The sequence below is a fragment of the Eriocheir sinensis genome, chromosome 33 (genome assembly GCF_024679095.1).
Source record: "Eriocheir sinensis breed Jianghai 21 chromosome 33, ASM2467909v1, whole genome shotgun sequence".
In the NCBI taxonomy this organism is placed as follows: Eukaryota; Metazoa; Arthropoda; class Malacostraca; order Decapoda; family Varunidae; genus Eriocheir; species Eriocheir sinensis.
The window spans coordinates 15,313,064-15,330,933 of NC_066541.1; the positions used below are offsets into that span (position 1 = coordinate 15,313,064).

At 49.6% G+C, this 17,870-nt stretch overlaps 1 protein-coding gene across 1 annotated transcript in view; it reads right to left on the reverse strand.

Annotated features, from left to right (window-relative positions):
- The window catches only part of LOC127006784 (protein sax-3-like), a gene marked incomplete at its 5' end in the record, with an annotated part of 36,676 nt that extends 19,441 nt beyond the window's left edge, over nt 1-17,235 (reverse strand). Inside the window, 2 exon segments of the mRNA XM_050877100.1 lie at nt 14,069-14,226; nt 16,931-17,235. Coding sequence (XP_050733057.1) covers nt 14,069-14,226; nt 16,931-17,235 — 463 coding nt within the window.
- Nucleotides 17,236-17,870: the final 635 nt, after the last annotated feature.

Consider the following 17,870-nt stretch of genomic DNA (forward strand, 5'->3'; position numbering starts at 1 on the left):
GCATTGAGTGGGCAAGAGTGGCGCCAGTACCCCCCCCCCCGCCCTTCACCTCCACCACCACCACCACCACCACCGCCCGCCCACACACTCTACCTAACGCACACCCACAAAAAGTGATCCCCAGAGAAGCGCACGCCCACACTGCACCACCACCACCACCACCACCACCACCAGTCACCATAATCACCAATACGTCCAGCAGATTCCCACCAATTTCGTGTTTCCGTGCAATGGTGGTGGTGGTAGTGGTGGTGATGGTGGTGGTGGGGGTGAAAGGTGGATGTGGACGACGCCATGTGTATATGTAATCAGCTCAAGCAGGTGGCAGGTGGAATGAAGGTGGAAGGATGATCATAAGGTAAATAGGAGGTGGATGAAGCTATTGGTTGGGTTCCTAGTATGACTGACTGACTGTAGGTTTGACTGAATGACTGACTGCCTGACTGACTTATGGCTGACTAACTGACTGAATGTAAGGCTGCCTGGGTGACTGTATGAATGAGTGACTGGCTGACTGTATGGTTGATTGATTGGCTGACTGTTTGGCTGACTGGCTGAATGACTGTAGGTTTGTCTGGGTGAATGACTGGTTGACTGACTGTATGACTGACTGACCGGCTGACTGCATACTTGTCTGGGTGAATGACTGGTTGACTGACTGTATGACTGACTCGTTCAATGACTAAATGGTTGACTGGCTGACTGACTAACTGGTAATATGTATGAATGACTGTCTGATAGGATGACTGCGTGCCCCATGACTGACTGGAAAGCTGACTGACTGGATGATATGACTGTCTGGTAGGTTAAGTGGCTGGGTAACTGGCTGACTGACTAAATGACTGACTGACGGGTTGACTGACTAGGTGACTGACTTACTGGGAGGTTGATCGAATGCCTGACTAACTGACTGACTGGTTGACTTGATTAGGTGACTGACTGGATGGATGACTGAATGCCTGACTGACTGACTGGCTGATTGAGTGACTGGCTGACTGACCGGCTGAGTGGCTGCGGCGAGGAGTGTGTCTGGTTAAGGTTGAATTAATGTTTGCTTTGGCTTATAATGGGTGGGAGGGTGACGTCACTCCTGCCGTCTCATCCCGTCTCCTGCCTGCCTCGTTCCTCCCTCTTCCTCCTCCTCCTCCGCGATGTTCTCAATGCTTCGTTCTTATCGTCTCTCTCCAGTATTTCTTCGCTTTCCTTTGCACTCTTTTGCCGGTAGATTTATTAGCCCATTATATGTTATTCTTTTCCCGCACCTTCTCCATCTCCTCCTCCTCCTCTTCTTCTTCTTCCTCCTCCTCCTCCTTCGTTTCCTTCTCAGGTTAAAATGATTCTCCTGACCACCTGGCTATGTTCACACTCCTCCCTCTCCCTCTTCCTCTTCCTCTTCCTCCTTCTCCCTCTTCCACCCCTTGATTCTCTCCTTCCCTCTCCTTTCCTTCTTTCGTATCCGTCTTCTTTCCCAGCATCTTTCATCATCTTTTTGGGTTATTCCTTCATTCTTCTATGCGTCTCTCTCTCTCTCTCTCTCTCTCTCTCTCTCTCTCTCTCTCTCTCTCTCTCTCTCTCTCTCTCTCTCTCTCTCTCTCTCTCTCTCTCTCTCTCATAAACAAACATTCTAACCATCGCTCTGGGAGGAAAAGGAGGAGGAGGAGGAGGAAGAAGAGGAAGCAGCAGCAGAAGGGAGGTTGTGGCGTGATTACCTGCCGGCGGAGAGACAGGTAGGCCACTCCCTCAGGTAGGAAAACACCGTACAGACGAGGGCGTGGACGAGTAATTACGACTCTTAATTGCCCCTTTGCCTAATGATGAGCTGCTTCGGGCCCGGTCATCACACGCAGGCAGGCAGGAAGGAGGTGAAAGGAAGGGTCTCGTGAGCTTGCCTCCTCCCCCTCCTCCTCCTCCTCTTTCTCCTCCTTCGTTTGCTTCACCTGTCCAAGAGTAATCACCTGTGTCAAGAGCCGCGTGATGTACAGGTAAGTTTGCATTATTCATGGGAGGTGGATGTTATTATGGACAAAACGACATGTACCACCACCCAGCATTTTGCCGTCTCGAGGGAAGGAGCGACAAGGGGTGAGGTCGTCTTGGGGGGCTACACGACTACATGAGGGTTAGTTACATGACGCCCCGCCCCTTGCACACGAGTACTGCGAAGGGCGTGGCGGTAAGGGTGAGGGAAGGTGTTGGTGGGTTAAGGTAAACATGGGGACCCCCGCCGGTTTTGCTACACTAACATAAACACCTCCACCACTTCCAGCTCTCGCCTCCACCTTACCTGCCTTACCTATTCCACCATTAGTACACCTTTACCTTACCTACATCAACACCACTGCTAACCACCACCACCTCCACCTCCATCTACACCACCACCACCATCACCGGTTTGGCTACACTAACATAAACACCTCCACCACTTCCAGCTCTCGCCTCCACCTTACCTGCCTTACCTAGTCCACCATTAGTACACCTTTACCTTACCTACATCAACACCCCCACTGCTAACCACCACCACCTCCACCTCCATCTACAATCTACATTTCCATTTCCAACCATCGCCTTTATCTTACCTTACCTTACGTTACCATACCGCCACCACTATCACCACCATCAGCTAAGTCTAATCTATTTCAACACCACTAATAAACCACCACTTCCATCTCCATCTTACCTACTCCACCATCACCTCCACCTCCTCCAGAAAACCTACATCACCACCACCACCACCATTAGCAACCACAACTACACCAAACATCAACACCATTTCCACTTCAAACCACCATTACCATCACCATAACCACCCACTACCAACCACCAGGAACACTCCCCCATCCACCTCTCCAGCCCCCTCCCCCCCTCCCCCCCCCACCACCACGACCATTACCACTACTTAACTTCCAATCCCACACCTTCGCCACAACGCATCAGGCGGGGGAGCATGTAAACATCACAATTTGAGGCGTGTTGTCTATATACGAGGACCGAACACGATGATCTAAGGTTGTTGTCTTGTACTGCAGCGCCTCCCTCCCTCTCACTCACTCCCTCCCTTTTTTTCCTACTCCTCCTCCTCCTTCTCTCTCTGTCTCCCTCTCTTTCGTATGATAAATCGTGGCGCCCAACTGGTCTCATGTAAATTATAGGAAGGTAAATTATGGGTAAGTTTATGTCAACCTGGATTTCGTGGCGCGCGGGTTGTGTGTTGGTTGACAATGATGAGGATAGGGAGGAGGAGGAGGAGGAGGAGGAGGAGGAGGAGGAGGAGGTGGAGGATGGGAAGAAGATGGAGGATGAGAAGAAGGAAGGGATAGAGGATTGGAATAAGGGGAAGTAGGTGGAGGACGGGAACAAGGAGGAAGAGGAGGAAAAGAAGGAAGATATTGAGGATGGGAATGAGATGGAGGAGGAGAAGAAGGAAGAGACAGAGGATGGAAATAAGGGGAGTAGGTGGAGGATGTGAACAAGGAGGAAGAGGAGGATAAGAAGGAAGATACTGAGGATGGGAAGAAGGAAGTGAAGGATATGGTAATAGGGAGAGAAAGGACAGGGAGGGAGGGGAGGTCATCATTAGGGGAGTGTAGGAGGGAAAGGGTGAGAGGGAGAGGGAAAGGGAGAGATTGGTTAGGTCTTCAAAAGGTTGGAAAGTTGGAAAGTTTCGTTTAGTCGGCGCAACATCTGTGTCTTCAAAGGGTGACAGTGGGGGAAGAGACAGAGTGGAGGAAAGGTAAAAGGAAGACAGCCTCCACCTACTGACCCGATGCACTCTACACCTGCTACACACACTCACCTATACACCCCCCCACCCATCCCCACCTGTGTCCCCGCCAGAAGCTGCAGGTCAGACTACAAAGGCAAATTGGCTCACACACACAAACACACAAACACACAATGGGCGCCTCCTTGCAATCAGCCGGAAGGTCCACACACACACACACACACACACACACACACACACCGCCGCTCCCTCGCCTCGTTAGCAGCGGTGTCCGGCGCGTGGCTGAGTACCGCGACTGTTGCCTCCGTTGACTCCGAGCACCGAACGTGACATCGCGGCGAAGGAGAATCAAAACGACCCGACGCCCCTGGAAGCAGCCCTCTGGTGGCCACGGCGCGCACTCCCTCGACTCTAAGCACCCCGGAGGAAGAGCGGGAGGGGATCACCACGCCCTCCATACGGCGCGGCGGGAGAGAGAGGAGAGCAGGAAGAGCCGACCTGACCATTGAGTCCCATTGCGAACATTCCCAGACCAGGCGAGCAAGATTCTCTCACTATGACTAAAGGAGGAGGAGGAGGAAGGGGGAGAAGAGGAGGAGGAGGAGGAGGAAGAGGGAGAAGAGGAGGAGGAGGAGGAGGAAGAACAGTATAGGAGGATAATCAGCGGGGAGAGCAGTAGCAGCGGTTGTAGCAGCAGCAGCAGGAAGATGAAGAGGAGAGCGCCTGAAGCGTTTTGTTCCGGCCTGATATTAGAGCCTTTAAACCGGATCGCTTTACGGCCGCATTACCGCAATTTGCCTCGTTTAAACTGGAGCAGCGGCGGCGGCGGGGAGCCCTGGCCAGCGCCCGCCTCTGTACAGTCCCCTGGCGAGCCCCTTTCAGCCCCTTGCGCATCTAGACTCAATTCAACTCCTGGCCAACCTCACAGCCTCACATAGCCCCATTCACTTCCTATCCAGTCCTGTTGTCTCTCTTATATATTCAAACTCAATTCAGCCTTTCCCCAACCCTGTTCAGACCATTCTAAGCCTCGATCAAGACTCACATAGCCTCATCAATCTCTTTCCAGCCCCGTCTCAGCCCCTACACAGCATTTTTCAGTCCCTAAGCAGCCCTATCTTACCCGTAATACAACCAAACTCAATTCAGCATCATGTCCATCCCTGTTCATAACACTTGCAGCGTCTATTAGCCCACATACAGCCCCATACAGACCCAATCCAGCATATTACAGCCCCTACACAGCCTCTCTCAGTCCCTCACTCCATATCAAACACACGAACACTCCCCAAGGAAACACAACACACGGAGACCGGGAGAGAGAGAGAGAGACGGCCGATGGAATTCAGCGGACGAGAATGGGGCGTTCCCTGGGCGCCGAACACGACCACAGCGACCACGAACAGCACCCACGACAACGACAACGAGCTTAAAACAGCACTCCCGGACAGCCTCGCCGCGCCGGGGTGGACACATTAGGGCGGCAGTGCAGTATATCAGGAAACAGGTGTGGGGAGGCGAGCTAATGGACGGAAGAGCTGATTGCAAAACACATTACCCGAATTGGAACTATCTGAACCAGTGCATTCACCCGCCTCCTCTGGCACGCGGTAGGCAGGTAGGTAGGTTGGTATGTAGGTAGGTAGCCAGGTAAGTAGGGAAGTAGACAGGTAAGTGTTAGGTTCGTCATGTTTTTCTCTTTCTCTCTCTGCCTTTCTGATTCTTCCCTACTCTCTCTTTTCTTCAATAAGTATGCAAATATATATGTTTAAAGGAGTTTATAGAAGCAGGGATTTGCAGGCTTTTTTTTCACTAGTGTTTTATTTTTTTTTATTTTTTTTACCCTTGAGCTGTTTCCTTTAGTGTAAAAAAAAAAGAAAGAAAATAAATGCTACTACTACTACTACTGCTACTACTACTACTACTACTACTACTATCAATATTACTACTACTACTACTACTACTGCTACTACTACTGCTACTACTACTTATCTAAAAACATTTGGGTCTCGAACTCTAAATCTCAAAGGAATACGTGTTGTCGAATTTGATTTTTCATTTTTTGTTTGTTTGTTTGAGAGGAGGAGGAGGAGGAGGAGGAGGAGGAGGAAAAGAGAGGTATGCTAGACTAAGGTGGGATGTTATGTGGCATGTGTGTGTGTGTGTGTGTGTGTGTGTGTGTGTGTGTGTGTGTGTGTGTGTGTGTGTGTGTGTGTGTGTGTGTGTACTTAAGAAGCGTGGGAGGGGCCAAAGGGTGAGGCGGGGCGAGGTTATACACACACACACACACACACACACACACACACACACACACACACACACACACACACATACCACGTTTTTCACTCACTCCCAAGATCCAGAAAAAATAACGACAAAAAAAATAGCAATATGCAATCTTTCCTTTGGACTGAATCCTAAGTAAGACGATTCGATTCTATTAAACCAACACGCTTCTCATTTTCTCATTCTTCCTCCTCCTCCTCCTCCTCCTCTTTCTTCTTCGTCTTCTTCTTCTTCTCTTTCTTCTACTGTTTGCACTATTTGATTTTCATGTCGTAATTCAACGTCTTTCTTCTTGTTCTCAATCTTCCTCCTCCTCCTCTTCCTCCTCTTCCTCTTCCTCCTCCTACATCCTAAACTCATCCTCTTGAAATCCTGCCGTAACGATGCCTTTTCTACCCCCTGGAGGCGTTGGGGAGTAGAGGAAAGGGAGGAAAAGAAGGGAGAAGGGAGGAAAGGAAGGAAGGAAGAAGAGGGAGAAAGGAGGAGGAGGAGGAGGAGGAGGGAGGGGGAGACACGGACCTTCCTTACCTTCCGCCACAATCAATCGCGTTGGCGCCATACGAGAGGAGGAGGAGGAGGAGGAGGAGGAGGAGGAGGAGGAGGTGGAGGAGGAGGAGGAGGAGGAGGAGGTGGAGGAGGGTGGGGGGAGGACTGGCATGTGGAGTTTTTGTTAACGACCACGCGAATAATTCATGCACACACACACACACACACACACACACACACACACAGGTAATAAGAGGGAACACCTGGTTGGAGTGAGTCAGGGCCCATCATGTCCCCTAAAACTTTTGCATGACTCCTCTCTCTCTCTCTCTCTCTCTCTCTCTCTCTCTCTCTCTCTCTCTCTCTCTCTCTCTCTCTCTCTCTCTCTCTCTCTCTCTCTCTCTCTCTCTCTCTCTGCCGACTAGTTTCTCTCTCCACCCTTTTCTCAGTTCTTCAGGTTTCCTCCACTGTCTTCTCCAATTTTCTCTCCTCCTCTTCTTCCTCCTCCTCCTTCTCCTCTTGTTTCCTCCTTCCCTCCGTCTCTCCCTCTGCCAGAATTCTCTCTCCTACAATCTCACATTTCATAGTTTTCTTCTTAATGTCCCTTCTACTTCTCATCGTCTCTCCAGCTCCTCCATAATATAGTTCCCTCCTTTCCTCCCCTGATCTTCTCTCCCCCCCTCTCTCTCCCTTCTCTTTCTTCCCCTCCGGCTCCTCCATATAGTTTCCTCCTTTCCTCCACTTCTCTCTTCTTTTCCCTTCCCCTTACCTAATGGCGAGAGAGCTAGAGTGAGAGAGAGAGAGAGAGAGAGAGCAGTTACCATTACCACTAAGCTAAAAAAAGATAAAAACAACAACTTCCCTATTTACGGGTTGAGTTTCGGGGTCTGATTGGGTAGTTTAGATTAAGGGGGAGCGAGGCGAGACTTGATTGGCTGATCCGTGAGCCAATCAGGAGCCACAGATGGTTGTTATTATGTTCTTGAGGTTAAGGAGGAGGAGGAGGAGGAGGAGGAGGGAGAAGTAGAAGAGACTTAGAAGGGGAGGGAGGGGAAGGAAGAAAGGGGAGAGGATATCAACAGAGGGGAGGAAAGGAGGAAACATATATGGAGGAGATGGAGACGGTGAGGAGAAATAGAAAAGACTTAGAAGGGGAGGGAGGAAAAGGAAGAAAGGGGAGAGGACATCAACAGAGGGGAGGAAAGGAGGAAACATATATGGAGGAGATGGAGACGGTGAGGAGAAATATAAGAGGCAAAGAAGAGAATCAGAAATGGTTGAATGAGGAAGAGAACCATGGAGGGAGAATTCTGGCAGGGAGGGAGGGAGAGGAAGGGAGGAGGAGAGAAAATTGGAGAGGTTATGACGAGGTGAGTGAGGTTCAGGTGAGCTCAGGGAAGAATGAATGGTTGATAGACGTACAGGTATGTAATTATGGTGTGTGTGTTTGGGTTAATAGATCGATACTCTCTCTCTCTCTCTCTCTCTCTCTCTCTCTCTCTCTCTCTCTCTCTCTCTCTCTCTCTCTCTCTCTCTCTCATAGCAAATTTAAAGATAAAGGAGGAATGGGGAGAGGACGAAGGAGAAGAAGGAATAAAGTAGAGAAGGAAAGGTAGGAAAGAAGAGAAAAGAGAGGAATAGGAAAAGATATTAGTCAACATCTTCATCTTTTCCTTTCCTCCTCCTATTCTTCTCTCCATTCTTTCTTTCAGTTTCCTCAATAACCTTTTTTTCCTCTCCTCTCCTCTTCTCTTTCTCTTCCTCTTTGTTTCTTCTTCCTCTTATTTCTTTCTTTTTTTCCTTTCTATTCATTCCTCTTCCTATTATTATTATTTCTACTCTTCTTTCTATTCCTGTCTCTCCTTATTTTTATTTTCTACTTCTTCTTCTTACCTCCACTCCTCCTCTACCCCTACTCCTCCTTCTCTTCTTCTTCTTCTTCTTCTTCTTCCTTTTCCCCCTCCTACTCCTGCTACTGCTTATGTCTTTTCTATTTTTTGTTCTTGCTCCTCTTCCTCTTCCTCCTCCTCCTCCTCCAGCCTCCTTGACCGCTTAACTATGCTCGTTACAAGATAGTTCCTCCGTCAGCTTCCTCGGCCTCCCTCAACCCCGCAGAATACCTCGTTAATGGCACCTCTAACCTCTCCTCTCTCCATCCCTCCTTTCCTCTCTTCCTTCCTCCCTTCTTTCCTTTTTTTCTTCCTTTCCTTTCCTGTTTGCCTTGCCTGCCTCTCCATCTGCTTCGTTACTTCCTACTACCCAACCTGCCTTCTTTCCTCTTCCTCCTCCTCCTCCTCCTCCTCCTCCTCCTCCTCCACGTAACCAAACAAGAAGTGGATCGTTTTCGTTTACCTCTTCCTCTTTCTTCTTCCTTCTCCTCCTCCTCTTCTTCCTCTTCTCCTCCAAGTGTGTAGTTCGAGAGGATGTCCTTCCGTTATGTTTTTCCCTCCACCTCCTCCTCCTCCTCCTCCTCCTCCTCCTCTTCGCCTCCGCCTCCTCCAGTCCTAAGTTGCCCTTCGAGTACCAAAGTAAGTTTCCTTCCGCCTCGAGTTGTGTTTTGCTTCGCTTCTGTACCTCGTCGAGTCTTTTTTTTTTTTTTTTTTAAGTTTCTATTAAGGGGACTTAGAGAGCGAAGGGTCTAAGAATTTCCTATTTTTTTTGTACTATTTTTTCTTTCAGTAGCAAGTTCGTTTTCTCTAATCCGACTTTCAATTTCCACTCACGCTTCTATTTTTTTTCTCTTCTCTTCTTGCAAGTTTGATTTCAGGACGTAATTGATTTTTTTTTTACTTTCCATTAGTCAATTTCAATCGGTAATGTATTTTTTAAAGGGATTCTATTTTCACTCATGTCCTTTTCTCCTGTCTTTCCCTTTCCACTCGTGTCTCTATTCCCGGCTACTAAATCTGAGGCCAGGGATTAAATAAAGTATCCTCGTTTTACTTTTCAGTCTCAATCAGTGAAATAGGAGGGAAAGGCCAGACGGCATGGTTGGTTCAATGCTTCTATTTCTACCGTAAAATGATTCCCTTTCCACTCACGTCTCTATTTCCTAAGTCTGCTAAGTCCGGGGCGAGGGATTAAACAAAGTAGACTCGTTTTAGATTTTTCTTTCTCGACGCATTTTTTCCGTCCAACTTTAGTCCGCGAAGTGGCAGGGGAGTCGAGGTCGTTTTCAAAGTCAGCGCTGAATATTCGCTTCGCCACTGGGGTTGGAGGGTGAGGGAGAGAGCGAGGGGGAAGGGGCGGGTGTGTTAGTGGTCGTCGTGGACCTTAATAATCCCTTTCAGAGGCCAGCTGACGTCACGATAAGGGAAGGGGAGGAGGAGGAAGAGGAGGAGATCGTGGTCAGCTGCTCCGACTTCAAACTTATGCAAATTGAGGAAGTGTTTTGCAGGAATACCCTCCCACCTCTCCCTCTCCCCTTGATCCTCCCCCTCCCCCCTTTACTTTCGACCAGCTCCCCCTCCAGGCTAATTATACCTTACCTGTGCATCATACTGCCAGGTGAGGTGAAATATCTGGGCCCTTTGTTCCATGAAGGGAAGAAAGGAGCGTGTAGGGAGCGAGGAAGGGAGGGAAGGTAGGGAGGGGAGGGTTGGGGGTAGCAGGGAAGTAGAGAGGGAAGTAGATACCGGGAACCAGGAGGAATAATGTAACAGGGAGTGCAAGAGAGAGAGAATGTGAAATACCGTTGGATATTAAGTGGAATGTAATCTGAAAATGGAGAAAAGATGGAAGGAAAAGGAGGAGGAGGAGGAGGAGGAGGAGGAGGAGGAGGAGGAAGGAGGATCGGAAACTGAGAGAGAGTAGAAACAAGAAGAGGAAGTGGAGAAGGAGTAGGATAAAGGAGGATCGGAATTGGAGAGAACATTGAAGGAAGAAGATAAGGAAGAAGAGGATAGGAGGTGAAGATAAGATAGAAGGAAAAAGAGGGGGAGGTGAAGCATTAGGAGGAAGAAGCGAATGGAAACGGAGGAAAGAGAAGGAAAAGGAGAAAGAGGAGAAGTAAAAGGAGGAATTAGAATTAGAAATGGAGAAGATAAAAGGAGAGGAAAAAGAAGAGAACGAAGAGAGGAAGGAGAAAGAGGAGAATAGGAGGAGCTAGAATTAAAAATGGAGAAGATAAAAGGAGAGGAAACAGAAGAGAAAGAAGAGGAAGGAGGATCGGAAATGGAGATAACAGAAGGAAAAGGAAGAAGAGGAAGAATTTTCATAACTAAGGAATTCATATAAGGGTCAAAATCGAGGTCACCTGCAGCATACTCCCCCTCCCCCCCCCCCTTTCCTCTTGCACCCAGCCAGAGGTCAAGGCGCCGGGATTCGAACGTGTGGGGGTAATCGTGGTCCTGGCAGGCAACGGCGTCTCCAGCCTTCCAATCACCGCCTAATCCGATCCTTTGATAATCATTTCGGTCCTGACTCAGAATCTAATTAGAAGGATCCGCCACGCGACAGTTTTCCGCACCAAACCTCCGCTCAGCCGCGACGCATTTTTTGATTCGGCTCTTGTGTGGTGGACCGAGATCTGACTTACACGCCTCTGCTCGTCCTCCTCCTCCTCCTCCTCCTCCTCCTTTTTTTCTCCTTTTTCTTCTTGTTCTTGTTCTTCTCCTTCTTCTTCTTCTTGTTCTTCTTCCTCCTCCTCCTCCTCCTCCTATTCCTCTTTTCCTCCTCCTTCTTTTTTCTCTTTTTTCCTCTGGTTCTTGTTCTTCTTCTTCTAGTTTTTGTTGTTGTTCTTCCTCCTTCTTCTTTTCTCCTTTTTCCTCTTGTTCTTGTTCTTCTCCCTCTTCTTCTTGTTCTTCTCCCTCTTCTTCTTGTTCTTCTTCCTCCTCCTCCTCCTTCCTGATGAACCCACCCCTTCCATCTCCTCCACTCCATCCCTCCCTATTTTCCTTCTCTCTTCTACTTACACCCACCTGCCTAACCTCCTCCTCCCTCTCCCCTTCCCCCTCCTCCTCCTCCTCCTCCTCCCTCATGACACACACCTCTCCTCCACCTCCTCCCTCCCTCCCTATCTTCCTCCTCTCTTCCTCTCCACGCCCTCTCTCCCCCGAGGCCGCTGGGGGTTGCTCGGCCTCCTAACTTTCCCTAACTTGTTTATTGCATTATTCCGCCCCACACACTGCTTTCTTGCCGCGCCGCCTCCCCCTTGGGGCGGCCCCACGGGGCGGCCTAATGGATGAGTATTGAGTTATTGTTCCCCCTCGGGTCAGCAGGCGATTGGGGAGCACGGGGGGGAATTTTAAGGTGTTTCCCTCGGGGGTTGGCGAGGATGAGGCACGAGGGGACCCTGCGACGTGTGGCCAGATTCCCCAGGCACGAGGTCACGGGTGGGGGTTGGTGTAAGGCTGGGTTTGGGGTGTATGGGTTTAGAAAGGGCGTATCGGGTCTTAAGGGAAGGGGGAGCGGGGCAGAGGGACCGCACATCTCCATAACAATGGCTTAATGACCCTCGGCCGCCCACGCCCTCCGCGGCTGCGGCAGGCGTGTCCCCGCGGCCTCAGGGTCACCTCGGCTCCCGCACACTGCCGCCGCCGCCGCCGCCGCGCCCTCCTTGGCATCGTAACTCGGGCAGATCAAACAGCCGATGCGAGATAATGAAGCTGTACGGGGTAATTAGCTCCTCTCATTACCTGGTCAATTACCTGAGAGCTTCGTGAGTGGCTGCCCCATACACCAATTAACCCGCCCTCGTCCACGCCCGTGCCTCCCTGGGCGGCGCGGCGGCGGTGGCCCAGCAGCTCCATGACCCCCGCCCCGCAGCCTCGCGCCGCCCTGACCTGCCCTCACGCTACACGCGGCGGGACATGACTAACACGCCTCCTTGCAAACCTGAATAAGACATAAAGACCAATTCCAGCGACGGCGGCTGACGCATCGCGGGAGGTGGTGGTGGTGGAGGAGGTGGAGGGGATGAGCCGGTTGGTGGAAGTGAAGGGGGGCAGGGGCTGGGGGCGGTGGGGGCGGTGACCCTGGGTGGCGGGCGGCGCCCCTGACGGTATCTCGGGCGCCATCGACAGTGATCGAGAGGCCATTGAGGTGATGGCTCTTACCGGGCGGATCATTACCGGGATTTACTCTCCAACAAAAGGCGGAGGAGCGTCAGCAGGCAGTGGTGTGTGTGTGTGTGTGTGTGTGTGTGTGCTACGTGAGGCGCCGCGTAACAAATGGCAGACAAAAACATTATCCCGCACGTCGACATGAATGGGCTTGGGGTATTCTCTGCCCCGAGGAGCCCGTCAGGTGGTGGCCCGTCAAGGAGGTTGGGGGGAAGGGTGGGGCGGGGTAGAGGCTGGGTCGGGTCGGGGCGGGGCGGCACAATGGACGGGGCGAGGCGGGGGGTCGGTGAGGTTTGTGATCTGATTGCCCCAAATGACAGTCTTCGCTCTTGTGTCGGGGTCGCGGAGAGCACCAGGACCTGCGTAGGCGAAGGGAGTGGAGGAAGGGAGCTGGTTAGTGGGGAGGGGGGAGGTGGGGGGCGAGGGGGGGCATGGGTGGTGATAAACACGACCTCGTTTCTCACCCCTTCCTGGCCTCTTTTCTCACTCCCCGTCCATCGCTCACTCCCTCTCAAGGCGACCCCAAATCACCACGACAAATTACTGCAGTCAAACGAGGAATAAATCACCAGCCGTGTCTCGAGGTAAACAAACGCATACAAGGCTCCCCTCCCCCCCACCCCCTTTCCTCCCTCCCTCCCTCTTCCACGACCTGTATGGTATTGGTGGCGACGACCTACACACGACGACCACGACAAACCAACACCAAATACACGCGACTCTCCTTTCTCGTCACCAAGTCTCATCAATACACTTTCTCTTAGCACCGACCTCACATTCAGTTCACTTCACCATAACAAGTCACTGGTTGGTATTGTAAGACACTCGCTTCTAACATCAACTCTTTCTAAAGGTCAAAGAGGGAGGCAATCGAGTTCCAATGAGTGTTTCTTTAGGTTCATGGTACAGAAGAAGGGTCAAACTACCACCAGGGTCAAAAAACTACTCCCGGAAATGCCCAAAAAAACCACCAGGGTCAAAAAACTACTCCCGGAAATGCCCAAAAAAGTCCTAGGAAAGCCTTGTCAAATAGGCGAACTTAAGCGACAGAATGTTCAGTAATACGGCCCACTACTGTTTCCTCGTCACCATTCACCCCTCTTCCCTGTCACTGACCTCACATGCAATCTATTTCACCATCACAAGTCACAAATTCCTCATCGCTATCTCCCTTCTTCCCTTTCACCATCATTTCCTAACGTCCCTTCTTCGATTCGCTTAAAGTCACCATCACAATCACTGTTTCCTTGTCACTATCCACCTCTTTCTTCTCACCATCACCATTCTTGACCTCCCCTTCAAGTTAATATCACAATTCACGTCACCATTTTCTCTTCCTTTTCACCTTAACTTACTTACGTCACCAGGCCTCAGTAACTCAAAATAACCATTAAAACCTGGAAATCCGTCTCCAGGTCACTACCACAATCACTGTTTCCACGATACTATCACAATAACAAATCCAGGTAACCATCACCATCATCACCATATCACCATCATCACCAGTACTCACCCGCAATCTCCAGCGTGGCGTTGCGGCTGGTGACCTTCCCGACGTGGTTCGAGGCGACGCACCAGTACACTCCCGCGTCGTTGTCCTTCTTCGTGTGCAGGACTTTCAGGAAGAAGAGTCCCCCGGTGTCCAGCTGAACGTGGCGCCCCTTGTGGATGCTGCGGAAGGATCCCCTTGTTAGTGGAAGTCCTACAGGATCCCCCCTTATCCTACCTGACCCTGAAGGATGTTCGGGAAAGGGTAACATGAGCTGCCTATTGAATGTCCCGAAGGATATTGATACAGGCCCTTATTGTGTAGGTCCTAAAGGATACCGTTTATCTCGCCTGACCCTGAAGGATGCCCGGGAAAGGAGGACACGACCCGCCTATTGAATATTGAAGGATGCTGAGAAAGGACCTGTTCCCGCGTGTCCTGAAGGATGTTTGCTGTCCGGGGTGACTTTGAAGGATGCGGGAGAAGGAGAACATGACTCGAGACATTTATAACCTTGAAGGATATGGAGAAAGCAAGCACCGGTTACTAGGACTTCTTATGGATGCACCCTGCTCTACCTTAACCCTACAGGATGTCGGGAAAAAAGATCCTTTCGAATACTAATAGGATATCGCCTTTGGATCCTGTACTGTCAAGCGTGTACCTGTATTTAATTAACACGAGAGTAAGGCTTTAAAAGGATCAGCTGTCAGGAAGAAGGATCAGTCGAGGACGTATAGGATTTCACCTTTCAATCCTATTATGTCAAACGCGTACCTGGATATTTTTTTCTCTACTGTCAATTAATACTTTCTCCTCATGGAATAACACGAGAAAAATGGATTAACAGGTCAATTGTCGAAAAGAACGAAGAACTACTATCAAAACTACCTGTGGATTGATTACTGCAAAACGTATACACCTGCATTTATTTTTACACCTGGAATTAATTCATACTCCCTGCTAACCAAGAACTACTGCAAAAAAATTCATCACCTGTGGATCCTGCGCTAAAAAACGTGTGTCCTGCATCTATTTTCCCACCTGCAATCGATTCCTAGTTCCTGCGCGCGGCATAAAAAGAGTACAAGGCTTTCGAAAGATAAATCGTCAGACAGAACTAAGAAATACTATAAAAAACTACCTGTGGCTACTTTAGATCGTGTATACCTGCGTTTATTTTCCCACCTGCAATCAATTCCAAGTTCCTGCGCGCGGCATAACACAGGAGTAATGAGTGGTTTAAAAATATCGTGTCAAATCCACCCACTAAGAACTACTATAAAAAATACATCAACTATACTAAAAAACATGTATATCCGCATTTACTTTCCCACCTGCAATCAATTCCTAGTTCCTGCGCGCGGCATAACACGAGAGTAACGCTTTAATGAGGTCAATTAGGCATGCAGCTCATCGGGTATGCAGGGGAAGCAGGTGTAGCCATTCACTTTAAACCGCGAGGCTGCCTTTGTATGCTAATAAAACAAATAAATATTCTTTACGGCCCAGCGCCCCGGAATATCGCATCAAGGGAAGGGGGAGATAAGAAAAGGATCAGTGAGATAATCGGAATCTGAATCGTCTCTTCTAGCCTCCTCCTGCCCCTCCTCTTCCTCCTCCTTCTTCTGTATTTCGCTGCTCTTCTCCTTCTTTAAAACCGTAGAATATCGCATCAAGGAAAAGGATAGATAGAGAAAAGAAGGCTCATTGAGATAACCGGAATCTGAACCGTCTCTTCTAGCCTCCTCCTACCCCTCTTCTTCCTCTTCCTCCTTCTGTATTTCGCTCCTTTTCTCCTTCTTTAAAACCACAGAATATCGCATCAAGGGAAAGGAGAGATAAAAAAAGGAGCCATTGAGATAACCGGAACCTGAATCGTCTCTTCTAGCCTCCTCCTGCCCCTCCTCTTCCTCCTCCTTCTTTTGTATTTCGCTGCTCTTCTCCTTTAAAACCATAGAATATCGCATCAGGGGAAAGGAGAGATAGAAAAAAAAGGAGCCATTGAGATAACAGGAACCTGGATCATCTCTCACTGCCTTGCCTATTCTCCTCTTCCTCCTGCGTCTTCTCCTTTTGTATCCCTCTCCTTATCTTCTTCCTTAATGCAGTGGAATATAACATCAAGGGAAAGGAGGAATAGAAAGAGGACCAAAGAGATTTAACCTGAACCATCTCTCCCTATTTTGCTCTTCCTCCTCTTCCTGTCTCTCCTCCTTCTTCTGTATTCCTCTCCTTTTCTTCTTCTTTAAAGTAATGAGAGTCACATAAAGGAAAAGGAGAGATAAAGAAAGGGATTATGAAGATACAACCTGATTCGTCTCTCCCAGCCTTGCCAATTCTCTCACTCTGTTCCTTCTCCTTCTTCTATATTTCTCTCCTTTTCTCCTTCCTTAAAGCAACAGAGTATCACGTAAAGGAGAAGGAGAGAGAAAAGAACTTATCAGAACCTAAATTTTCACTCTTCCTGTTCAGTCTAGCTTACCTTCCTCCTCCCCCTCCTCTTCCTTCTCTATCCTTGACCTTATCTTCTTCCTTAACAAAGTGGACTATTAGAAAAGGAAAATAAGAGAGATTAAGAGATAGAGAAGTCTTTAGCAGAACCTCAACGATTTATCTTAGCCTATCGTACCTTCCTCCTCTTCCTCTTCCTTCTGCTCCATCTCCTCCTCCTCCTCCTCTTCCTTCTCCTCCTCTTCTTCGACTATTACAAAAGAAATACAAAAAACACCCACCCACCAAAGCCTAAATTCTCCTTCCCAAACCAGCCTAACCAATCACCCTCCACAGCCTCCTCCACCTCCTCCTCCTTCAGTATCCCTCAGCTCATCTCCTTCCCCATTAATCTCCCGCCGGCGTATCTCCCACTCATCTCCCGGCACTTACTCAAATCGCTGTCCGTCCTTGTACCATGTGATCTCCGGGTCGGGTCTGCCCACGGCGTGACAGTTTAGCGTCGCGGGTTCGTTCTTCGGCACCAGCAGGTCGGCGGGGTGTTCCGTGATCTCCGGGGAGCGATATTGCCCTGCGGAGGAGAGGAAAAGGGGGTTAGTTAGGGTGGTGGTGGGGTGAAGGGGGTGAGTGGGGGTTAATTTTGGGGTGGTGGTTGATAGTGGTGGTGGGTAATTTTTGGGGTGATGATAGGTGGTGTTGGGGGTAGGGTTAGCATGGTAGTGGTGGTGTGGGGGTGGTGGGTGATGGGTGGTGTTGGTGGGTGATAGCTGTGGAGGGTAATTTTTGGGGTGATGATAGGTGGTGTTGGGGGTAGGGTCATGGTGGTGGTGGTGTGGTGGTGGTGGGTAATTTTTGGGGGTGAAGATAGGTGGTGTTGGGGGTAGGGTCATGGTGGTGGTGGTGTGGTGGTGGTGGGTGATGGGTGGTGTTGCAGGGAGTAACAGTGGTGGTGAATGGTAATATGGGTGGTGGATAGAGGTGGTTAATATTGAGGGTAGGTCATGGGTAGTGGTGGTGGGTAAGGGGTGGTGGATGAATGGTGGTAGATAGTGGAGGTCAATATGAGGGTGCGTGGTGGTGGTGGTGGTGGTGATGGTGATGCAGAGAGTAATGGTGATGAAGGGGCCGAGCATGATGGAGGTGAGGTCTTAATATGGTGGGTCTTGCTTACTCTTACTCCTCTGTTTTGCTTTTTTATGAAGATGAATGACCAGGAGACAAGTTTTATTTTTCAGTTATTTCTTATATTGCTGTTAGGTTTGTTGTTGTTGTTGTTGTTGTTGTTGTTGTTGTTGTTGTTGTTGTTGTTGTTGCTATTGTTGTTGTTACTGTTGTTGCTACTACTACTACTACTACTACTACTACTACTACA